The sequence below is a fragment of the Papilio xuthus genome, unplaced genomic scaffold (assembly GCF_000836235.2).
Source record: "Papilio xuthus unplaced genomic scaffold, Pxut_1.1 DF826923.1, whole genome shotgun sequence".
Classification (NCBI taxonomy): domain Eukaryota; kingdom Metazoa; phylum Arthropoda; class Insecta; order Lepidoptera; family Papilionidae; genus Papilio; species Papilio xuthus.
Window position 1 is genome coordinate 4,988,426 of NW_013531726.1, and position 26,498 is coordinate 5,014,923.

General features: G+C 31.6%; 1 protein-coding gene across 1 annotated transcript in view; it reads right to left on the reverse strand.

Annotated features, from left to right (window-relative positions):
* Positions 1-1,660: 1,660 nt before the first annotated feature.
* Positions 1,661-26,498, reverse strand: part of LOC106122579 (angiotensin-converting enzyme) — a 33,356-nt gene continuing 8,518 nt past the window's right edge. Inside the window, exons 3-13 of the mRNA XM_013318634.1 lie at positions 6,639-6,842; positions 5,889-6,053; positions 5,214-5,301; positions 4,760-4,900; positions 4,496-4,672; positions 4,310-4,407; positions 3,942-4,230; positions 3,714-3,870; positions 3,246-3,422; positions 3,056-3,169; positions 1,661-2,977 (exon numbers count right to left, since the gene is read on the reverse strand). Of these exons, the coding sequence (XP_013174088.1) occupies positions 2,416-2,977; positions 3,056-3,169; positions 3,246-3,422; positions 3,714-3,870; positions 3,942-4,230; positions 4,310-4,407; positions 4,496-4,672; positions 4,760-4,900; positions 5,214-5,301; positions 5,889-6,053; positions 6,639-6,833 (2,163 nt within the window). The 5' untranslated portion in view covers positions 6,834-6,842 and the 3' untranslated portion in view covers positions 1,661-2,415. The remainder of the gene's footprint in view (positions 2,978-3,055; positions 3,170-3,245; positions 3,423-3,713; positions 3,871-3,941; positions 4,231-4,309; positions 4,408-4,495; positions 4,673-4,759; positions 4,901-5,213; positions 5,302-5,888; positions 6,054-6,638; positions 6,843-26,498) is intronic.

Consider the following 26,498-nt stretch of genomic DNA (forward strand, 5'->3'; position numbering starts at 1 on the left):
TAAAATCGAGTTTGAGAAAAAGCTAAGAATAATATATGAAAAGTAAAATAGATTTAACGTTAAGCTCCCTTTGTGTTATAGTAATACTGAGATTGAGTTATTATTTAATCAAGAAATTCAGGGATCTAGATTCTCTTTAATCTAAAATTCACAAGCTTTAAGAACTCGTTGACCCTGAGAATAAATTACGGTTCTCAACTCATTGATCTTACGCTGCTTGTATGTCAGGTATCAAGTTATAAAATGGACATAATAATGTGTCAGTATTTTCGGTTGACCGTCATTACCTAATTCAGTCTTATAGGAATTAATCTTGTCAACTACCTACAAACTTTTACTCGTCGTAACCTATCCGGAGACAACTTAATTATACTTTATTCAAGTTAAAATATTAATAAAAACTACAAATATCTATTTTTATTGGTACAATAGTCGTGAAATTACAAATACATTGACATTGTAGGAATTAATTCAATTTATTTTAATAATTTAAAAGTTTATAAGAAATAGAATAACTCAGTCAAAACAATCAATTACCCTCTTGTCTGAGCATGTTATTACTGAGACGAAATAAATGATAACGTCTCATGAGCAAGTTCCCTCACGTTCCCTCCCTTTAATTGAAATCATTCCTGGAATTCTATTGTCTTGTTATTTGCAAAATAAAGGTCGTGGCAAGCTTTAGTGGTATCATTGATTTCTTGAACGGTTGTTTCATGGAAGAGTACTCGATCAACGGCTTAGAAGTGATACTTTGATTGGGGATATTTTCCTTTTACTTTATTTATTTTGTTATTTATAAGCAATCCAAAATAGGTGTAGGTAAAGGCTTGTGTCGCAATAAAAACTAAACCAAATAATATGTGTTTATATTTGCCTTGCGTAAGTATCTACTGGTACTGAGATTTCATTTAAATGCGCCCGCTTTTGAACAGTTTGACCTGGAGGTCACCCACGCAATGTTAGCAATGAATGTATAATTTAGTGAACGATTCAACTCCCTGTTTTGTTTATTTTGTACGACCGATCATTGACAATTGTGACTTATTTGAGTAACTCATTCTTTGACCCTTTATTGTACTTAATTCTTGGATCATTAAAATGAGCATTTGCTTCTTCTTTGTATCGTCGGATAGTTACAAACACGGCGCAGCAATAAATCTGTGAATTCGTCGATTCACTTATACCAATTTTGACTTATAAATATATGGAGGTGTCATGCAGTGTGATATTTTACTTCTGGTTTTCTTCTCACCAGTTTCATGACAATAGGCTTGTAACACACCATACCAGCGTAGTGTGAAAGAGAGATATTGTACATCTAAGGTTAATCTCATTAATAAGTTGACAACGTGCTGTTTCTTCTTTCTTCTTTTCTTTTATAGCTAATTCTTTGTGCCCACAAAAACTAACAACAGTTACTCTGATTTATATGTTATTTTGGTTTATATTGAAGTAACCCCTCTATTAAAAATTATTTAAGTTAAGACAATTCAATTTAGGTTTTTTTTTTTATATCACTAGGTGGCAAACGAGCGAGCGGCCAATTGAAATCTGATTAGAAAGGCGAAGTGACCGATGAAAGGGATCAGTCAGGTGGACCGTTACTGTACTAGACTAATATTGCAGGATCGTAACAAAAACTAAGGTTTGCATTTCCGTATATCAAACATTTATTTATTTAGAACTTGACATTTCAACCAAGTACACCGGGCATAAGATATTTTTTTTGTTTTTGGAAATGTAACACAATCTCTTTAAATTAATAGAGAATTATAACAAGAAATTACAAGACATGCTTATAATATACAGTTTCATAAAGATGATTTATAACAATATTCATTGAAATACTTATTACTTAAACAAATCCTTAAAATCGATGTTGTTTTGGTCTGAAAGTCATAGCGGAAAAAATAGAAATTTTTATAAAATTACACTATGATTCATTACAAATTTGTTCTCGTATAGCTTATAATGTAACTTATGTGAAATTGAAACGCTTAAGGCACAGCGAAATTACATCTAACTAGAATTTACAACTATAGACATACGCCTTTAGTTGTGGGTAACATCGATTATACTATGTCACGAATTGTGATATGTACAAAAATATTTCATTCATTTACTATCTATATTACAAAATTCCACTTACTATTAACCATAGACACATCAAACTCAATTTAAATGTAAAATGATTCGATAGATTATAATGTTAGAGCACCACAGATATAAAATAATAATTTATTTCACATTCATACAAACAAATTAACTAAGACTAAAAACGAGAAAACCATTAAAACCAGTTTCACCCAACTATTGTATAATAAACACTCACACTTTAATCCATTGGCACTATTTAGCTATTGTATAGTCTTATTAATATCGGTCCCAAATCTAGAACCGATATTCCTCAAATCAGGCAACCGTATTTTCCCTTCTTTGTCTGTCTAGTTGTTTTCTATGACTATGACGTTTTCGTGCTATAATTGCCACAAGCGCTATTATAACTACTAAAGCTACACCTATTCCTATCCACCAATACGTATTATATGATGCTTCTTTAGGCCTTGTGTCTTCGTTATGTTCCCCAGTTGCGACAGGATTTTTAATTTCAAGTACACCAACTGTAGACGTTTCAAAGCTAAATTTATTGTGTGAATCTCCACCAGTATCAATAACGTTATCCATTATATTACCATGTGTATCTTCTGGTAATTGTTTAAGGTCTATATTTTGATTTATTGGTATGTCATTTTCATCGGGGACCTGTTCTTGGCTAACATCTGTTTCAGGAGGATCAACGTACTCGACTATATCATTACTGTCTGTTGAAGGATCTAATTGGTTGTCCAAATATTCATCCAAAAGTCTGAAATAGTCAGTTAGTCCAGTATATTCTAAGCTGTTTTCCCTTTTTGCTAATAGATCGCTCACCATTTCTGGCCATTTGACACTGAATCCTCTGATCATTGGTTCACTGAAAGGCAATTAATATTGTTGTAATTAAATTTCAATAAACTTTTAGTTCAGAACAACAAAAGGTGACGTGACTTACATTAGCCGTTCGTTCTTTTCCATAACGTGTTTGACCAAATCGTAATCATCCGATATAAGTTCTTCGGCGAACGATTGATAAATTTGATATTTTAATATTATTCCCATAAATTTTCTGTAAAAAGTTTAAATATTGTAATAAAATACATACAAATACAATATCATGAATACCATAATGTTTTTATACTAACCCAACGAATGGTTTGTTAAATAAAACATAAGAATCTCCCAAAATGTCTTTGTTAGATGTTTCTAGCATTGAAAAGTTTGCCCGAAATTCTTTCCAACTCGTTGCAACTTTCGAAGATGGAATAGTACCCGTTAAAACTTTCAGTCGCCACTCGTCGGCAGCAATGTAATAATTTAACCTGAAAAGCAAAACTATTTAGAAACAATATATTTTTTTTTATAAGAGAAGGCAAACGAGCAGCGGGAAGCAAGGAGTTCATCGAAACACATGAACATCTGCAATACCAAAGGAACCGCAGATGTGTTGCCCGCCTTTGTGATGGTGATACGCTCGCTTCTTGAAGGACCCTAAATCGAAGCAGTTTGGAACTAAAAACAGACTATTCTACAACGCGGCTGTGTGAGGCAGGAAATTTCGCGAAATCAGCACGTTTGTGCATATCATATTTATTTTATTTCAGTTAACTTACTTTGGTAAATCTCTCAGTGCAATTATTAGCTGTAACACCAATCGATGGTAGTTTGGATTGTAATTAAATCTCTCCAAGGGATATAATTTGGCTCTATCTAGATTGTGAGGGTTTAATGATAGCAGTGATATAAATCCTGGAATCGCTTCATAAATTGCTGAAAGCAAATATAAATGTTAATATTAAACACGTAAAAACAAATTTAAAAGTATTAAAACATTTTTATACCTGAATATCGCGTTGCTTCTCGCAATACATACGTGTTGTTACTGTGTAAAGCAGATGTTATTTTATATTTCAGCTTAGTAACTGCCTCGTGAGCCTCAATATAATTCACTAAACTAACATCCCCGCAAGTCACGAACCTCAATTTGTTGGGTTTACAAGAATCCACAATACTGGTTGGACATGAACCATTGAAGTAAGATTCTGCGAAGATTTCCGGTTCAATATCTCCGATTTCTAAGAATTTTAACAGATTCTCTGCTTGTTTGAACGCTTTTAATCCTCCGAGTTCCTGGAATTAGGTAAGTATGGTTAATTTAAGCTTATTATTTAAATATGAATATTAACATGTTTATTGATGATATACGCACCTGAAGTCGTAAATTTACGTGAAGTTTCTGATAAATATCAGCACGTTCAGGCAATAAATTCTCGATGATATTAGACCAGTCATCTCCATTCAATGATTCTGTATCAATTGATATACATTTAATTATTATAAAGACATATTTTATAGTTCAATAAACGTTCCAATTCAAATCGTTGTAATAACTTACTCAATAAATGTACAGGCAAAGGTTTTCCTACAGCTTCTGCTCCTTTTAGTTTCAAAGCTATATATTTATGTAGTTTTACATACAAAGGATTTATATAATCCCAGATTTCTCTAACTTTTAATAGGGCACCTTCGTATTCAGCTAAAGAATCCCAATATTCTTCAACTGTTTTATAACCTACAAAAAGAAAACAATATTAAAAATCTTATTGAACGTAAGAATTTACTTAATTTCATGTCATCTCGTGTTTAATTTGAAACTCACCATTTTCTTTAGAAGCATTTCTTAGTAACGGTAGAATATGTTCCAAATATTCCTTCTGGTTAGGAAGTTTTTGTTCCCATGAATTTTTCATACGATTTAATACGTCTACATCATGCTCCTTTGCCATGTTTCTGTTTAATTCTTTAAAATTATATAGAGTTAAAATCTTACAAGTAACATTGTCTATTATTTAACGTTTATAGCAAGAGATAAAAGACAGTAAATACAATACTGTACATACATTGTAAATATTTGAAATTGATTGAAGAGTAGATTTATAAAGTAATCAAAAATCACACGAATCACATCCAACTCTTCTAATTAATCAAAACGTAAACCAAACATTTATGAACATTTACAAATTACAAATATTTTCAATCGACATATAAAATAAAAATAGCATTATATGAATGTAAATATAAAAAAAATGTTTTAATTGAAATCGGGTATTTACCTCTTAAAGTGCAATTTGTTTGAGTTCCGCAATAGTAATCCGTTGCAAATCGCAGCTTATGCAACGCTGTATTACCAAAGGTTACAAGCTGAAACAATTCAATTACGTATGAAGCTAATTGAAACTAAACAATTTTAACACTAACTATCGCCCGTGACTCCGTCAAAAGAAAATTAATTAGTAGCCTATGTGTTCTTCCAGACTATGTTCCATACAACTGTTTTCGAGTTAACTTCAAACAAACATCCATCCATCCAAGCATTTACATTATTAGTAAGATTAAAAACTTACTAGCGATCGTAATGCTGTTAGCATTTAAAAGAAAATCAGCATTTTCATATTGATTTTTATATAATTTAATAAATCTTACCAAAAAAAATGTATGTAAAATGGCTGATTCAATACCGAAATAAAAAAGTAGTTACCTATTTCATTTTATTTTAATCTTTCAAATGATAGTTACGTAAAATACTAGAGTCAAAACTGCAAGCGATGATAACTATCAATGTATAGGATTTTAAAGCGTAAAAACATTTTAGAGATAAAAAGCTCGCTTGTCGCAAAAAAATATAGTTTATTTTTCTATTTTGAATTGTAAATCAAAATCTTGATAACAATTTAAAGTAGAAACAAAGATTCATTCGTCACTTGTTTTACATACATTGCCCAACTTACCCTTATCCATTGTTCCGGTTCCAGTAAAGTGTCGCCTGGTTGTAGTAGAAGTTTAACTCTTCTCTTAAGTAAGTCGTCAGACGCCAGCGCTTTAGGACTTACGGCGCTTTTCACTTCGGCCGTTTGCTGCCGCGAAAGTATTCCGAATGCTTTGTCACGCTCCAACTGTGAACCCATTATACACGCTACTGTGTTAAATTACCTCTTTATGAGATATCTTAGACATTGCTTTGTGGGAACTTCGGCAAATGTATGACTATTTTATTGACATAACACTGTCACACATAAAATGACAAAGTTGAAATTACGTAAAATAGTTTTAAAGACGGAGATAGACTGATTTGGAGGACGGAAACCTGATGCGCTGACCCTACGTAAGTTGGACATGGTCGGGGAGATGATGAGTTTATAGGATTTTTTTTTGCTATCGATGATTTTGATATTTAATCAAATATTATTTTATTTTGTAAGCCTTATATTCAGCCTCATAATGCATATAGCTCTCTATTGTTTGATGTTATCAAATATGATAGATACTAAATTAGCTGACTATTACTTGAAATAATTTGTAATTCGATCATTTCATGTTTACAAAATCAAAATTTCAAAATTAAATAACCATGTTAAAGTAACATAAACATAATTAGGTACTACAGTTATTTTATAATCCAACAAATAAGACGAACATGATTGTCTGGTTAAAAAGTGGATCTTTGAACCATTGTCATTAAAAAATAAAAAAAAACAAACCTTTTTAGCGAGTCCTTTTGGAGCACCTATTAATTCATTCCAGCTGGCAGTAGCCCTCTGTTCGCAGTTATCTTCATAATCCAGTTCGACTAGATCGACGAGAGACATCAGCCATCTCCTGTCATCACCACTCGACGTGCCGCTGGACAACAACGCGTACAAGCACACACTGAATAGTGTGAACGATGCACGCATTGTTTGAGTCTGAAACAAATGATAAATTTGTAAATTGTCGTTCTTTCTTATATCATAATATGGCAAACGAGCAAGTGATTGTTGCCGATATGTTGTTGCCGACGTCTACCACTGTTGAAACCTCTTCATAGCAGGTTTTTGTCTTCCAAGTCGTTTTATTATTAGTAACCTTAGTAACTTCTTTTTTCTTGAGGATTTTCTGAATGCTCTAGAATTCATAGTTACATCTTCGTAGTTCAATTATTCTTTTTATATGTAATGTTAGGAAGAAAATCCGACTCTGTGCGGGTGTACTGCTGCAATACTAGCCTTACTAAATGTCGACGTTTATGTCCCCTCACTAATCTGACACTTGACTTTGTAATGATAGCGCGCCATTCGCGCCAAAAGATTGGAACTAATAATGGCTAAAAGTACAATTTTAAATAATAAGTAATATAGTTGAAGAGTTTATTCTTGTTATCACGTTTAATTATGTAACCGTGGGTTTCTGACATAAAAATCTTTGTATAAAACATATAGTAATCCTTGTCATTACAAAACAGAGATAACAATATATTCCAAAAAAAATTCGGCATCAGAAACCTACAGTTAGTCGTTATGACTAAAGTAAGTTAATTAATTCTCATCTTTTAATCACATTGTGTACAGAATATGAATAAATAGGACTCGAAACCTATTTGTTAGTTAGTTGGCTTCATCAAACACGCAACTTAATATCTGTTAGGATTCTAGCTAAAACTAAATTACGACATATATAGATATCGGGGACCCTTCATCAGGGTGATTGGGACTGATATTATTTCACGGAATCGGCCTTCACTCAGCGATGGGCTAGAAACTAATCGGTACCGCCACCGGACGAATACACGTGAGTGTTTGGCCGTTTTTATATAAGTTTATTATAATGTCTCACGAAAGTTTGAATAATTTACAACTATATTGATGATCATTAATTGACTAGACTAGATAAATATTAACTTCTACATTCCAGTACAGTACAAATACATCAAGAGCGCGGAAACATCAATTAAACTTGTTTACTATCATACGCTGGATTGATATGACCTCTCTATTCCTTAATTTCTAACAAGCGGCAAAATGACGAATGACAAACGTCTCTGGAAACAATTTTAATTAGCAACAATAAGTATTGGATCAACGAATTCAAAGAATTAATGAATTTGTATGGATTACGTAACGTTAACAAAGCACAGATTTCATTTTATAATAATTTACCGGAAAATAATTTATACTATCTAGGAATAAATTATTACTAATTTTCTATAAATTTATTTTTTTGATAATTATTTATAAAAATTTACGCAGTGTCTAATGCAGTGTTTCCCAAACCAAGTTGCTGGTTATAGTAAAAGTTTCGTTTAGAATTCTCCGTTAATATACATATATAGGTCACAATAATTAATAAATTTAATTTGAAGTTATAGTAGTTTTTAAATCTGTGAATATATGGGGGCGCTAAAAAATATTTATTCTCAAAGTGGGCAGTAGACAAAATAAGTTTGGGAACCACAGCTCTAATGGATTAGGTTAGCGCCATCTATGCTGTTTTTTAAAACAAACAAATCTCTTTCTTAATTTAAAACTTATTTATAATCTCAAATAAAATATTTAGTAATATTAAAAAGTAGTGGCAATTTACTTGTAAATTACGGACATAAAATGCCCACTTGTATTGGAAAATTTTAAAAAAATGTATACAACAAATTTGTTTAATAAATTTGCAGTCATATTTATGATTATTTCCAAAAGCTTGGCAAAGTATCAGCTGTTTGAAGTTGTTGTTAAGTTTGTTCAACCGTAACAGAAATGTGCAATGCGCAATAATATTTCAGTTTGAGACATTAGCAGAACTTTCTTAGGAAAAAAGTGTTCATTTATTTCAACACATTCATTTCCGTAATGTTAAAATTACAAAAATTGTACCATTGAGGTAAAAACCCCAAATGCCAAACTATTTTGTCGCATAAATTTCAATTATTTCTTTATTTCTAGGATTCTACATTTTTTATTTATAAAAATAACAGGTTGTAGGCATGTACAGAGCACAAATATCCAATCATCGATACATATTTTAGAGAAAAAAAAAATAAAGTTTTTAATGTTAAATGCCATCACGGTCAATGCATTGGTTCGAGTCAGTGGTAACTAACAAAAAATGTGGGTAGTTTATTTTCTTTATGGCGCCAATAATACGTTTTATATTGGTGATCAATAACTATTACTGCTATATTTATTTAGCTGTTTAAACAAAGATGTAGTACTAGAAATGATTCTAGCATACGTTCTGATTTTTTTTATCTAGACATATCGTCTATTACTCTGGGGTAAATATATTCGTAATGACCCCTTGTTTTAGATATACTAAATTAAAAAATCAATCGACACAACCAATCACTATGACAACACTCGTTCTTATGGAATTAAAATAAGAACGCGTATTGATTTTGCTCTTTGCTATAGTCTTGGTTAGGTTGGCGAGCGAAGCGGTTGTGTGGTACGATTTTATATGCGATGTTGTGTTGGTGAGCCATTAAACTCTCTACAGATAGAAACATTACACCTATTCAATTCAAATAAAATTTATATACGTATACAAAACTCGATCACGTAGTCACATAACATAACTGAGTATAAAACAACCCTGAATCAGATCCCAACTTCATTATTTTTGAAGACCTTTAAGCTCTGTGCGTGCCCTTTAAGCGTGCGTTGCTATGAATACAAAGTCCAATCAGAGGTGAGTACACGAATAATTACCATAACTGGTTTTCAAGTTTACCTCAAATGTAAACAATATTACCATTGATTACCTCACCATAGTTAATGATGCTAATTAATATGCCCTCAGAAAAGAAACATTATCAAGTATTAACGTAATTGGTAATTGAAATGGGTCAAGTATTTTTAACTTTTTTTAAAATCAACTAAATATAAACGGTTTCACTTAAGTTCACTTCATTGTTAGTCGCCATTAGATTCAAGTCCTGTTGATTTTTAAAGAATATTTTAAAACAATTTAATAATTTTTGGACAATCGAATTTTTAGACATAGAATGTTTTGATGATAAAATAGATTCATGGGCAAAAAACTAACGAACGCTTCTTTTAAGCTATTGCTACCAAGATTTTATACCAGTATAAAATATTATAGTTTTATTATTTATAAATATCGCGAGTACGCATCGATCAAGAATGTAGTGTAAAATTTACGTCATATTTTATTCAATCAAACAATCAAGTAAATATTTAAGAAATAAAAATGTTCATCAATTTGCATAAATATTTTGGACTTAATAATTATTCAATCCAGCACCTTGTATATGGTTTTACGTATCTTACTTCTTACTAATATTATAAATGCAAATGTTTAGATAGATGCTGAAATTATTATACATGTAGAAAATAGTTTGGAACAGCATATACTATTTTTTTTTAATTTCGCGCGGACGGAGTAGCGGGAGCACTGGCTCCCGCTACTCCGTGTATATAAAGGGCAAAGTGTGTTGAAAGAAGTCGCAATATAGGTTAATGTGACTCTACATCTGGTTGTCTGTAACATACTTATAGAATTAGATTGTAAGTGATCCAAATTGACATATCCCAACCACTTACACTAAAATTATTTATCGATGTTTTTATCTTTTATTGCGTTGGCCTAATTAATAAAAAATCATAAATTAACTAAAACGGGTAAACATTTTTATATTTCAGTATAATTCGAACGTATAAATAAACCACATTAAGCTACATATACTCTTAATTGTAGAGCGTCGGTGGCTCAGGGGTTTAAGCACTTGACTTGCAATCTGCAGGTCCAGGGTTCGAATCCCGCCATGTACCAATGTGTTTTTCGATTAACATATGTATGTGCATTTATCCGACGTTCTTACGGTGAAGGAAAACATCGTGATGCAACCTGCATATATCTGAGATGAAATTCAAAGTTATGTGTGAAGTCAACCAACCCGCACTGGGCCAGCGTGGTTGACTATGGCCTTGTCACCCCTAACAGAGGGTAGGCTCTGAGCCCCTCAGTGGGGACGAATAGTGAGCTGATGATGACTCTTAATTGTTAATATCTAGCTGTTGACCGCGACTTGGTCCGCGCGAAATTATAAAAAAAACCGTAGTAAGTTCTATAAACCTATATGTTCCTCTAGACTTTGCTCTATATGCCAAATTTCAGCAAGATCTGGTTCTTGATACATCTAACAAACATCCATTCACCCATGCATAGATCTAAACATTTGCATTTATAATATTAGTGAGACATATATAAATAAACAGGTAGTTATGAATAAAAAACCTTAAAACATGTTGTTCAATTATGTTGTTCATTTAAATACTTGACACTGAAAATCAATACAAATTAAGAACAGTAGTAACGCCGTAACAATGGCGTAATAGGTATGACGAAATGATAGTGCCGTGACCTTTAACTAACAGATCAAATTCCATTCAACACGATCAAATACATTGTACTCTGTGTTTGTATGTTTAAAGACATTGATAACGTTATTATTTAACGCGTATGTGTTATGCATTGCTGCGTATTACATATTTATTATCATCGTTTTAAAAAGTTTTTCTAAAATTTGATGAACAAACAAAATGACAGAATTTATTGTAAAGGTATACTAAAATGTTTTTGATTACTTAGTGTCTTAGTACCTTAGTATTTAATTGAACACTTAGGGATACCCCCTTAATAATTTAATGACCCTAAGTGTGGCTGTTATTGTTAAGAAATATGAAGATGTAATTTTTTTTTGTGAAAATCTGGCAGTCAACTGGCTTCTTTGCGTCACAGGAACTAATAAAAAAGTTATACGGTTTCAACTATGCCATTAATTTCGTCAATCGAAGTCGAAATATAAATGGAACATGAATTTATTGATTAAATGAACCGTTAGTTTCCATTGAGAGACTGGAATAGATATTTTTTGTGTGTTTTTACAGTGAACATCCCTAGTGACACATACTATTATTGTCAATGTGAAAATTTGGATGGATAAATGTTTGTTACTACGTATCTCCTAAACGGCTTAACGGATTTCGATAACATTTGGCAAAAATATAGAACATAGTCTAAAAGAACACATAGGCTACTTACTAAGTTTATTATTATAATTCGGCGAAGATAAAGTCGCGGGCAATAAGAAAGTTCACATAAATATAATAAGTTTTTGCTTTTGACATTTATTTTTCTACTAGATGTCACCCGCGATTGCATTCGCGGGGAATTAAAAAGAAACCTAAATATTAGCCTATGTGTTCTTCCAGACTATGTTCTACATCTATATATATGCATCCGTTCTGGAGATACCTTCAAACAAAGATCCATCTATCCAAACATTAACATTTATAATATTAGTAAGAAGGAAGATTCTGTATTCTGAACTAAATATCTAGATGAAATTTGTATACTGATTTTGAATTTGCCTGTCTCCAAAATTATACGTTGTTATATTCAAACTAGCATATATGTAGGACGTGTTCTTTGTAAGCGAAGCAAATGTTAAGCGTGACGACTCTGTTATACCATTACTGTTCAACCCATGCCATTACTCCTTTAGTTTAGTATAAAATAAACCTTATCACGTATACAGAGAGCTTAGTTTACAATATCAAACTATCTTTCAGTCTGTCACCCAGGCTGATTACAGACTTGACGGCAATTTGAGGGAATTTGTATTAATTAAAGTTCGTTTCACTATACACCCGGACATTTGTATTTTAATGAAGTGCTTATTCATTAATTGTCGTATTAAATAAGTAATAGATATTAATTATTAAAAACATTGTAACTAAAACTTTACTAACATTTATCCTTTACCTTGGAATTATAACGAAGAATGTCGAAACGTGAAAAAATAACACTTTGTCAAACAAATAATACATTGGATAAAGTATATAAAAAAACTTGGAAGATGATTGCCAAGTTATTTTCCGATAGTTATTTTAATCTTTTTTAAACATTTTTATGACGGACAAGAAACTTTTATAGTTAGGTAAAACCCGTAGCATGTGGGTTATTTACCTATTATCAATACGCGAGCACAAGTCGCAACATATTTTATTAATTGAACAATAACACATCGTATCTTGTTGTCATGACGATCGCTTATCAATGACATTAATTAATGATAATATACAGCTAATCTGTTTCGACACTAGATCTATTACATAAGTAACAAATAATATATTGTATTATTTCAACTTAGGCAACATACCCATACTACTGATCTATTTTTTAATTTTTTCGACCCTCCCCTCGGTGACCATTCGTAGTACCTTTCCTTTAGTTTTTACGTAGTAATTCATAATTATGATTTTTAATCATTTCACAGGTAAAAATTGAAAAAGAAATAATTTGGCTCATAATCTTCTTTATCGCATAACACTGCATGCATTCTTAAATTACTGGTGAATTATGTATTATAAAAAAAAACAAAGTAACGACTACGTGACTAAAATCTGACACACTGCGGAATTCTCTAAAATAGTGAAGTGACAACTGCCCATAGATATTAGAAATTAAAAATGCGTTATCTACCTTTAATCAACAGAGAAGGAGATGTACAGACATAAGATATTTACCTTACCAATGCGTTTTCCTTCCACTACCTCATCGAATCCTTATCTTATATATTATAAAAATAATGGGAAGGGGAAGATGACTAAAGTTAGGCCTCTGGCGCTCACTCTCGTCAATCGAAACGTGGAATTACTTCCATTTGACGCCAGTGTTCAGTATAAACGTGGTATATTACCGATCGGGGTCTACCAGTTTTAAAACATCGACATATTTGTGTTCCTCATTCACTTGAAAAAAAAGTGGAGGATATTATAAGTGTAACGGCTGTAGAATTTCACGTTTTCTAAAGAATAACGTGAAAAACCCAATTGAATGGTTCGCAATTGAATATTTTTATAATTAAAATGTTAATCTACTAAAGTCTAGGAATTAATATTATTTCAGAGTAATAATTCATGAACTTATTTAACGATGCAAAATAAATAAGACTAAAAGAAGTTTGCCACGATGAGATTTAATTAAGTTTTGTGGGTAGTTTTTTCTACGGCGAAATTAATAAAAAAGTCGACCGATTTCATTTTAATAAATTTACAATTCATACGCCGTTGGATCTCGATTGACGAAACGACTTTTTTCAATTTATTACTACGAATGGAATAAAGTTTTAAGATTTTGCGTAATGAATCCAAAGAAAATGCAGGAAAACTGTAAGTTTAACAATGCCAAAAAATATGGTTATTAATCTTTTCACTTTACAAAAAAAGAACTTATCGACAAGATCAAAAGAAAAATTTTCCAACAGCAAAAAGAATGGTCTATCCATAGTTATAAACGCTTACTAGTGTTAGGAAGAAAATCCGAAAATGTGACAGTGTATTGACTTACTAAAATGTCGACGTTTATGTCCCCTCACTATTCATTCTGACACTGGACTTAGTAACGAAAGCACGTCATTCGCGCCAAGCGATTCTAATTAATAATGTCTATAACTACTTGAGTATGAAAAAAAAATGTTTAAGGAATAATAACAAAGATATACATTTAATCTAGTTTTTCAGTATAGTTCAGAGTTGATTTACACATGTCTTCGCAATCCTTACCTGGAACCATTGAACAGTAGTCGCCTATTATTAATTCCAAAGATCTATTGTTGATTTTGAAGATACGGAATACGTCGTTATTATATCGAATATGGGTACACTTTGAATATGTAATTGCGCGTAAAATTCCACGACAGGAACTGCTATTGTCGGTACGAATATACATTTTGCATAAAATGAATTATAGCTCTAATAGTTGTACCCAAATAGGATCAAGTAAAGGGATGAATATTTGACTCGCAATATTTGAGTAAATTGTAAATGCTTTTCAACTCATAACATTCAAAAGGGAATGTATCTTGAACGGTTAGATTAATGAACATCTGCCGATTTTATTTCTTTAAATATAAACCAATTGTTTAACTCTGGTTTGGTCATGTGATGTTAAAAAGACAAGATATTGTATATTCATTTTGTACAAGTAAACATTCTTACAAGTTTCAATATTTTATATTAGTCAGAATTAGTTAGAAGCATTTGGCGCGAATGACGTTTTTTTTCGTTACAAAGACCAGTGTTAGAATTAATAGTGAGGGGACATAAACGTCAATATTTTAGTAAGGCTAGTGTTGCGTCAATACACTAGCACATTATCGGATGTTCTTCCTAACATAAGAGAAATGATTACTCGCAAATACAAGAACGAGTAAAATTATATGATTCTTGCTGTTCTTCTGTGTACTATATCGGTCTATTTTACTATTGACTTATATTTGTAACTGGACTAACTAAAACAAAACCGTTGATGTCTTCACTAGGTTAGCAAATTCCTTATAAAATTTCATGCAACGCTAACATATCTAAACCTATTGAAGATTCTCTAATAAGATGGCAACATATTACTATGAGTCATAAAATGAACCAATAAAATTTGAGGTTTTTAACGATGTAAATAAAACAGGAAATCCTTTATCAGTTCCCGCATTGCAATTTTAAACAATGGACGAGGCATCCGTTTCGTAGAAGCATTAAAAGGGTATCACTTTTAGAATACAAACTATGTATATTGCTATTCAAATTATCAAGAAATTACCGCCTTCGCAATTTGGATGGATAACCTTCACACCTTAATGATTTGCTTATATATAGATTGTAAAGCCCGCTACACAACTTCGGTTTTATTGGCACAGTTTTAAGTGAATAGTCGAATTGTACAGTTAAAACTTACGTGTGTATACAAAATTGAGAACTGTACAGTTAAAACTGTGCAGTTAAATCTGAAGGTGTGAAGCGAACTTAATATTTTATAAATCATTTTTGTTTCTTGAAATCTTACAATTTTGCTGAATATATAATTATTTTGTTAATTGTGCTTTTAACTATAACATTTGTTGTCATCTCTTGTGTGTTTTATTTATTTATTTACACATTTTTGCGTTTTTCCGACTTTGGTACATATTGTTTCTTAATAATATAACATTACTAATACATTCTAAATTAATGTACGTTATCTATTTATTGATAAAAAGGATTTAGAGCTATCTGACGAAAAAGTATAAACATAACTACTTTTTTATAGTGATATGTTATTTCGTGTTATAAATCAAGTCCTGTTTTGCAACTTCTAATGTTGTTTATTATTTTAAAGATTTCTAAAGAAATATAACACAAAGGAAAATCGTAGAATGTTTACTTTTTAATTCAGATATCAGAAACTATCTACGAATATCTGCTAATAATGAAAGTACCAGCTGAAATAAAATTATATATCAAAACGTAACACAATATTTTGTACATCATTTTATTTACCGTTGTTTGGGTATAAATTGTAACATTCGGAGTATGCATATAAAGTGAGTGTAGGAAAAAAATATTAAAAAAAATAAATTCATAAAAAATGTTACGTTCATTCGATCTTCACATCGTTTACCGTATCATAAATTAATTATTTAGTTTTGACAACCACGACTGCATTGCGCAGTTATTAAGTTGTAATAAAAGTTTTTTTTGCTCATATAATACTGGCAATTTATAAAAAAAAATTAAAAGAAAAAAAATACTTTATAATTTGATATAAATTAAATTTGTTAACTGCCTCATATATGTTGTTATTTACCAGCTACTTTTCTATATTTTTTATTCTGAACTAGCAGTCGCCCGTGACTATCCGCGTGGAATGAAAAAAATATTAATTAGTTCCCGGCAATAATTAAATCGTATAGATAATATTTTCCTAAATTTTATTTCACTAAAAGGTCCATGATCAATATTCGCAGTGCGGAGTTCTTAATAACCTCATCAAAGAAATAGCGTGTTCAGTTCGTATTCCTTATAATTAGAGAATATTGCCCAGCCATTTGTATTGTGCTCAAGTAGTTTGAACTTCCAATGATCAGTATATCCTTGTGAAAATGGTATATTATAATAACCTACTATTGCCCTTAAATAAAATAAGTCATATGAATATATTTAACGAGGAAAGACATTTTAAATTAGTTAGCTTAATAACACGAAATGTTTTGTTTGTAATTAGATAGAGTTGAATTATATATTCTTTTTTAATATAACGAACGCAACTCCGTCCGCGTGAAATTAAAAAAAAAATTAGTAGCCTATTTTTCCAGACTATGGTCTACATCTATGTCAAATCACAGCGGGATCCGTTCAGTCCTTCTAGAACTAGAGATACCTTCAAAGAAGCAAACAGCCATCTAAACTTTCGCATTTATAATATTTTAGTAAGATTTGATGATAGTAAGAATTAATTATGTTTAATCATTTTTTTCAAAATCATACGAAATCAAATAATTTATTTCGGAATCTATGCAAAGTTAAAAAGGTATAATAGTGCATAAGAGTTGTACATTTTTAAACAGAAAATAAATATTTTTGGTGAACGCTTCTTTCTTCATGAACAGATGACAGTATTGTGCATAAAGAAAACAGAATGCATTTTAAATTCTAAATTAAAATGCAGTGTTATTTAAAAATGGAACAATGTTTTCAGTAATAATAATGCTGGCTACTAGGCAATTGCCTCGGTAAATAGGCTGCATGTCACTGGGCCAACGCAAATACAAAATAATATCGTATTTAATATAAACTAAGGTTCGATTTTAGACTTTATAAACATAATTGAAATTCCATCTATGTAGCTAAAATAATATTTACGAACTAACAACAACCTTCGCTTGACTTTTTTATGTTAAGTAAACGCCCGTAAACGATAACATAGTGTACACTGCAATAAGTTAAATAAATAATTAATGAAAAAGATAATCCATATCTATATCTATGTGAATAAAATAAATAATATATACTACTTGTGTTGTAGAATAGTTTAATGATACGTTTAAATCATTAGTTAAATAATATAACAAGTATTTCTCGTCTCCGATTTAAAAGTTGATGTCAAGAAATTAAATACATAATATTATGTAGGATATTATAATAGTCTACATAATTTATCCCATTAAATACATCTTTAGAATAAATATATCATTTATTGAGACCAAAATCTTTGTATAAAACAAATTATTGCTTGTTAGCTTTGTTTTGTCATAGATAATGAGAGCAATAACTTCTGGTCTTAAAAATCAACGATGAATTAATTAGATATTATATTTATTTTGAAGAAGGATTTAAAGATTTTCGATTCATGAAACACCTTCACGTCTCTATTATAAACTTGTTCAACTAAATAATCACATTACCAAAGAAGAATCGGTTAAAAGAAATGTTCTTAAATCATAGAGTAACAAAGGGTGTGTAAATTTTTCTCACATGTCTGTTAACTTTTACTACGCCAAAGCCTGGGGCTAATTCACGAGAATAGTGTATTAGATCCGCCTACAACGTTAAGTTTCACAGACCGTATTCCGAACCATTACGCTCCGTCCTTGTTAGTAATTGATTACATTTTCTTTTTAATCAACCTGATAAGACTGGAATATTTACAAGTCTTTGTAGAATTAGTTCGCGTGCATAAAAAATAGGTCATCTAGTTTTGCTTTGTAACAAAAAATATAGTATTCCTCATAACGTAGTTACTTGTATTATGAAAAAAAAATACTTTAAAATAATTCTGAGCTAAACAACATCATCGTATCTGGTTTAAATTGTGAGATTTTGAATGGCATAGTTTAATTTTGGAACAACTGTAAAATGCATGCATTTTATGAGTTACATCTATTTACGGAGGAGCCGTCATAAAACGTAGGATTCTAATCCCTTATTTTATTATATTTTATATTACAAATTTATATCCGAGCATTTTCTACATTGTTTGTGGCTACAACAAGAAGTTAATAATTTTAATAAAGTCGCGTGGTTTCTTAACAATGCGGCATTATTTACTGCAAAGCTTCTGCCTTGTTTTAATAAACACTAACTGTCGCCCTTGACTCCGTCCGCGCCCAAATAACATTCAATTATTAGCCTATGTGTTCTTCCTGGCTGCTTTCTACATCTATGCCCAATTACAACAAGATCCATATCGCCGTTCTAGAGATACCTTTTAACAAATATCCATCGATACATCCGTCAATCCTACCATTCGTATTAATAATATTAGTAAGATTTTCTTTATATTACTTAAAAATAAAGTACTGGTTAAATCTGTGTTAACGCTATTCTGATAATCTGATATCGTGAATTTTATAAGTGACGATAGTTGTCATCAAGGTGTTTTTTTTTAATTTGTTGATAATAGCCGTACGCATACAAAAGGCCACGGCTATATTCTTTCCTTGTATAAGGCAAGCTAGTTGAGAACATGGTTATATAATGGAATAAATTAACGGAACTTTGACCTTTATTCGGATCAACCTTCAAACATTACGACCATGGACATATAGCTGGCAATTAGCTTTTGTTAAACAACGCCACAACTCGGCTTTAAATTTGTTCTTTTTATTTTTAAAATGTTTTCTTTTTTTCATTAATTGCCAGTTGTAAACAATTATTTCCATGCGAATACTCATCTCGATCAAGGAAAAATATTGTACTTAATTTGAGGAAAAAAACTTTTTAAAACCTTCTTATAAGTTAAAAAAAAAAACAAAAATATTAAAAATAAAGTCAATTTGTATGTCAAGAAGATGATTTAAACAAGCCCAAATGATCGATGAGGTTGTGTCATTTAATTGATAAGTTTCTATGCTTCCAGCTTCATCATCGGATCAACACAATATCAGCTCAATCGGTAACCGGGAAGTGGATCAAATTTAATTTGTAAGATATAAAGACACTAACACACAAACAATAAACATAAGCTTGTAAAATACATTTTAGCAGAGACAAAGAAATTAAATTAATAAGTCACGTGTATGTAAAAATTAAAGCATCCCGAGGACTTGAAGTGTAACAACCGTGCTGCAATTACGAAAGTTTGACGGCTTGAAAGTTGCTATCTTTGTTTAGGACCAGGCAAAGTTTGAGGTACCGCTCCAGGCAGTCATTTGTTTCATAGGATGCCACAAAATTTGTTTACCTTTGACAGTTATATTGTGATTATATTATCTAGATTTGTAAAAAGTAATTTCTGTTTCAAGTTGTATATTTTATTTTCACTTCAAAGACGTAAAAACAGTAAACATTCAAAAGTATAGAAAAACGTGATAAAAGAAATCCTCAAAGGTTTCTTTTACCTTAAAAAAAAAACTTAACTTGGAACAAAAAATTACTCAGGTGTCGCCTTTAGATACAAAAAGGTTAACTAAAGGTTTAAATTAAAGAATCGAATTTCGAAACGTACACTTCGCCATCTGTATAATGTATTTATCTATAAACTAGCTGTCGCCCGCGACTCTGTCTGCGCGGAATTAAAAAAAAAACTTCATTCGTATCCTATGTTTTCTACCAGACTCAACTCTATATGTATGCCAAATTACAGCGAAATCCGTTTTGCCGTTGTGGAGATACCTTCAAACAAACATCCATCCAATCATTCATCCATCTAAACATTCGCATTTATAACATTAGTAAGAAGTAAGATGTGTGCACGATAGTGCATTCCTTTATCGGTGTGCTAGAAATCTAACAAATGAAAGTGCAAACTTATGTGTCTGGGTGAAAGGCGTTAGTCTATTACTTTATGTTAGTAAAAAAAATCTTGCACAAATGAAATCAACGAATACATATTGGTTATTCTTATTCCTACGGAGTATGAGCACAGCTATTAAATTTTCAGTTTTTTTTTTAATAATTATTAGTCGTTTAAGTTACATGCCATTGAAGTTCTCATTTCTTTTTCTGTTTTTAGAATTCTTCATAGAAATATATTTTGTCATAGTTAAATTAAAAAAAAAAACTTAACATTCCTTTTATAAACGCTATTTAATATAATAACATATGAAAAAAAAACTTTACACATAAAATCTTATATTAACACAACACCTGTGTAAATAAACTCACTGAACGATGTATTAAATTTTTATACATTTTCACGCACTCCAAAATACAAGAACATATATCGGAAAGTAATATCAGGTGGTACGTGCTACATTATACAGACGAGGACCTCACAAAAGGTTACATAAGTGTGTACTGTGTAACCGACTCCAGCGATATAATACACCTTTACACATGAATACACCTTTACACCAGCGCCCTCGATCTGTGTACAATGTCCTAGATTAAACTTTTCACTTCCTTATAAACCGGAATGTTTTTACAACTTCATACAATAGATTGAGCAAGTATCTAGCCTTTAATTTAAAGTACAAGAAAAATCTAAGGTTTTTATAATACCCATTATATTCTTTTCTAAATCTAATTGATGCCAATTACCTTTTTGTTAACTAAGTTTAAGTTGACTTGATTGTATTATAAGTACGGATACGAAGGTAACAACCTACTCATTATTGAAGGCCTTGATTTTAGACGGGAATACAAATGCAGGCAAGTTGCTACAACTTTGTAAGTTATGAATTAACAATGTGAAGGACTAAGAAAGGGTAAATTCCTGTTGTAGGTTGAACGTTCGAAGTTACGAAGATATTCGACTGGTCCTTTCCGGATTATGTTGTACCCAATGCATTCTGTAATGCTATGAAATTTTGGCCACCTGTTACCTGTGCTTCAAACTAGATTAGGTAAAATTAACTAAATTAAAGAAGTTCTTGAAACTTGCCTTTCATAAACATTTTACTACACATCATATTTTTTAAAAGACTAAAAATAATGGTCTTTAATATGCCCGCGTAATGCTCATATCTTGAGCATCGGTGGCTCAGGGGTTAAGCACTTGACTTGCAATCTGCAGGTCCTGGGTTCGAATTCCGCCATGTACCAATGTGTTATCGATTTACATATGATTTATCCGACGTTCTTACGATGAAGGAAAACATCGTGATGCAACCTGCACATATCTGAGAAGAAATTCAAAGATATGTGTGAAGTCAACCAACCCGCACTTGACCAGCGTGATTGACTATGGCCTAATTTTCATTTAACCCTTAATTCGACGAAATTTTTTGTAGCAAAAAACTGTTTTGTTTAGTAAAGTTTTTTTTTAATTAGTTGTTCGTCACACTGGACACCATCAAATTAAGGGTTAATTTGCAAGCTAGTAGAACATGGATAAAAAAATCTCACTTAGCAGGAAAGAAAAATCTTATCCTAAACATTTTGTAGCTACATACACTTAACGTAACACATTAGGCATGTCAAACACTCAGGGGTTGCAAACTTATGGCAACGCTTTCCCCACAAAATGTTAGTTTTCCCTTCTAAAAGGATATATTATCAGTTGAAGCTGACCTCATAAATAACGGATGTTGCGTGACGACCTCAATAGACAAGATTTCCTACTGGCTGTCTAGTCATCGCCTAGTAATAATGAATAATATTCCAACAAAGAAAATTTACAGCATAAATATCTAATAATAAAATTTTCTTTAATTAAAATATTTCTGGAAAAGATAATTTAAAAAAATACTCTCCCGAGAACTGTTTAGTAAAGTAACAAATTAATTTTTATTAAGTTTTATATATTGGTTTTATATCTAGATACTTAAATCTTAAATTTTACTAATCTTACTCTTACTGCCCTGAGACAAGCCGAAAACATGACGTGGAGGCAGCTGGTCGACGCATCCGTAAAGACATATCGAGCACGACCTTCAGTAATGAAGTATGGAAAGAAGAAGACTGTTCCTTACGAAAGTTAAAATGGATATTTGTTACAAGATATCTCCAGAACGGTTTCATGGACCTGGATGCAATTTAGTATAGACGTAAAACACTGTCTGGAATAACACACAGACTACTATTTATCCTTTTAAAATATTTCGCTCGGACGAAGTCAGGGGACAAGCTACATAGTAAAAAGATATTTTAGTGCATTAGTTGAACTTAGAAAATATTTTATTCATAATCAAGGTACAGGACTACAATATAGATAGACCTCCCAGAAGAACATTGAAAATTTGATCATGGTTATTCACTGACTGTCATGCGAATAGCTATGTAAATAAAAGAAATACAGAAAAGGAAAGACCTTGTTTATATTAACTAATTGGGTCTACTGATCATTCATTTTTATATTGAATCGTAACTATAAGTTACATCCGTTTGACATCGATAGTTCCAGAGAAATGGATTGTTTACGTCAACGTAAATAACCCGGGCGTTATAAAGCAATCAAATAGAGGCAGGAAATTGAGTATCGGGGAAGAAATAGAGAACGCGGTCGATGTAGCACTTCATTTGTAATTTGTTAACCGTACTATTTCTATTGCATTTAGTTTACTCAGAACCACGTCTTAAACTTGTAAAGCACGATGAAGTTGGGAAGTTTCTAAGAGCTATTATTTATTACTATAATACAAAGAGCAATGTTAACTTTACTTCTCATAAGTCTTGCCTTTGTTACAAAAAATCAAACTGAAACATTGATATTTCGTAGAAACTTAATTCGATTCACATTTGTTTTGAAGTCTATTAAATGTTTCGAATATTTTATTCGTGTTTTAAGCAGGTTATTTTGCTATAAAGCTAATACTGACAGACGTCAAATGTGACCTATTCATAATCATCATCAGCTCACTATACGTCCCCACGGAGGGGCTCGAAGCCTACCCTAAGTTAAGGGTGATTAGGCCGTAGTCAACGACGCTGGCCAAGTGCGGGTTAATTGACTTTACACATATCTTTGAATTTTCTTGATATGTGCAGGTTGCATCACGATGTTTTCTTCGCCGTAAGAACTTCGGATAAATGTACATATGTAAATCGGAAATCGAAAAGCACATTGGTACACGGCGGGATTCAAACCCAGGACCTGCAGATTACAAGTCAAGTGCTTGACCCCTGAGTCACCGACGCTCTTTTAATGTGACCTATCAAATTGGCCCAAATATAGTTGATTTTCTTAAACACGATCTTGGTAAGTAATAGTTATAATAATATAGTTAGGCCAAAGTTTATAATGCATAAAGTATGCGGTTATTTTACAAGTAACTCCGATATGGTTTCTGAACTTTGAAACTCCATTGTTTCTACGAATTGATTAGAAACAATGGATTTAAAAATAATGACTGGCTGATTCGTAATTTAAGAAAAAAATATACTTATGCTACTAATATTTGTAGATAAAAATATGGTGTGATTAAAGGACTGATGAAAACTTTATTTGAACATATGATGAGTGACGTCACTAAACTAAATATAATAATTTATTTACAATTTAAATTCAATATCTTAAAAGTAATTATAATCTGAGTATTAAAAGTCACGATGAGATCGTTAAAAAAGAGATCAGCGTATTTCTAAATAAAATTATTATACACATTGTATTGTAACTAAGATTTTCCACCTAATGATAAGACTAGCTGTCGCCCGCTACTTTGTCCACGCGGAATTAAAATAAACTAAATCATTAGCCTATGTGTTCTTCCAGATTATGTACTACATCTTTGCCAATATACTTCTTAACAAACATGCATCCATCCAAACATTCGCATAAATAATATTAGTAACATGTGTCAGGAGGTAAAGAAGTCACCAAATGGAATGGAAATTGCTCCATAGACAAGGACGCCAGAGGCATAGAATCCATAGAAGAAGGCAATTTAAGTGATGCGTGAACAAGCTGTACAACTGACTTTAAACAAATATGAAAATATATATTATATTAGATTTAATCAAGATAAATCCTGAATAAAAAATTTGCGTAAATTTGCGACATAAACGGATGTATCTTCTAATTGGATTGGCTAAGAAGTTTTTTAACAGCACCTAGCGACCGCAGACCTGAACATTTGATATAAATTCCAGCCTGATACCTTCACGCGTTTTTGAATAAAAGGGTCTTGAAAGACGGACGGACAACAAAGTGATCCTATAAAGATTCCGTTTTTTTCCTATGAGATACGGAACCCTAAAAAATAACTTCCATAGTAATAAGTAAGCTAGTGACGCAGGGTAAACAATGTAACTCGTGTTCCGTTACGTATCGTGTTAGGGTATTGTGTTGGCAACATAATGATTAAGAGAAAATGCAAATGTAGTGTAGTATTTATTCATATTGTATTCAAATAGCTTTTCTTCTCTGCTACTAGGAAAATAAATACTGACAATTTATTATGTTTTTCATATTTGCGCATAAATTCTTGGTGACAAAAAGTGCCGTTATCTCTCTAATATGAAAAATTTACTATTTGGCAGCGACTCTCTATATATATAAAAGAAAGATCTGTTAGTTACACTATTTATATGGCTGAAAATTGGTGAGTAGGTAGCTGAGAGCCAGGAGACGGATATAGGATACTATGTTTTTTTTTCGAATGTATGCCTTGAAGAGCTACTTTTTATTTTACTTATCTATTTATTAAGATTTTTATATAGCCACGCGGACGGAGTCGCGGGAGACAGCTATTAAATTATAAAAAATTAAAACTTTATGTTCCGAACATTGAAATTTAGTGAAGCAGGAACCGATGAAGTTGTGTAAATTATTTAGTCCGCCCCGAAGTCAACAATGTAACTACATCAGGTAGCCAGAGCGAGAACAAAACCGTAACATTTCCTTTTTATTGTACCATAAAACCTCTTTCTGGGCCGCTCTCGCCGCGATTACGTGCTTCTTTAGGAACGAGTCTATTATATTAGTTTTTTTTTGAGACACAAAATTTTGGCATTCAATAAAAATTTCTGCACGTTTCAACGTATCTGTATAATCTATACATTTGCGTTACTTATAACGAAAATCCAATTTTTTTCATTTTTACGTCTGTACGAAATCCGCTTTGTTGCGGATAATCTCCGAAACGGCTTGACCGATATTCACGTGACTTTGACGAGAACGTAGTTGATGCACGAAGGCACATTAAAGGCTACTATGTTAATACAGCACTATCGAAGTCGCGGGCAAACGCTAGTGTGAAATAGATTCACGTCATCCAATTGTTTGGACATTTTCAACGATAGCGAACGTACGATGGTTATGTTGTCTTTGTTTTTTTACAAATAGAATGAGTCAGATGACCATATGTTTGTTATTGTCGTTTCAAAAATGGAACTCCCAACGTAAAACTGTCATGGGGTTAGTAGAATTTACGCATACGTTAGGATTATGCGTTTAACCCTTTCATTACTTGAGAAGTTATATGAGCTAGATAGGGGCATTGAGGCCGATCTCATAAATAACACCAAGTTGCTTTTTGTACGCGTGGAAGGGAGTAAGTTCAAAAGGTTTGGACATTATTTTAATAAATTGACACTTTAGATGGTGCTATAAGTTTCGCTGTAGGCTTTATTAAACGATACAATGGATTAAGTGCTTTACGCAAATACACTCGCTTACTTTTATTTTCCACTTTGAACTTTTTTTTTGTAAACCTTTTTGTGGTAAATTTCTTCTTTTACCTGTGAACCTAAAATTGTCCAGATAAATCCACTAAGGAATTACCAATTTATACAATACAAATATTTAAAAAATAAAAGGATGTTTGAAAAATCCCATCGGACTGATTCTGGGCCCAAAGAAATATTTTCCCATTGTGCGCATTAAATCCAAATAAGGCCGATCGAGCCAATGGAAACACCAGAAATATCTTACAG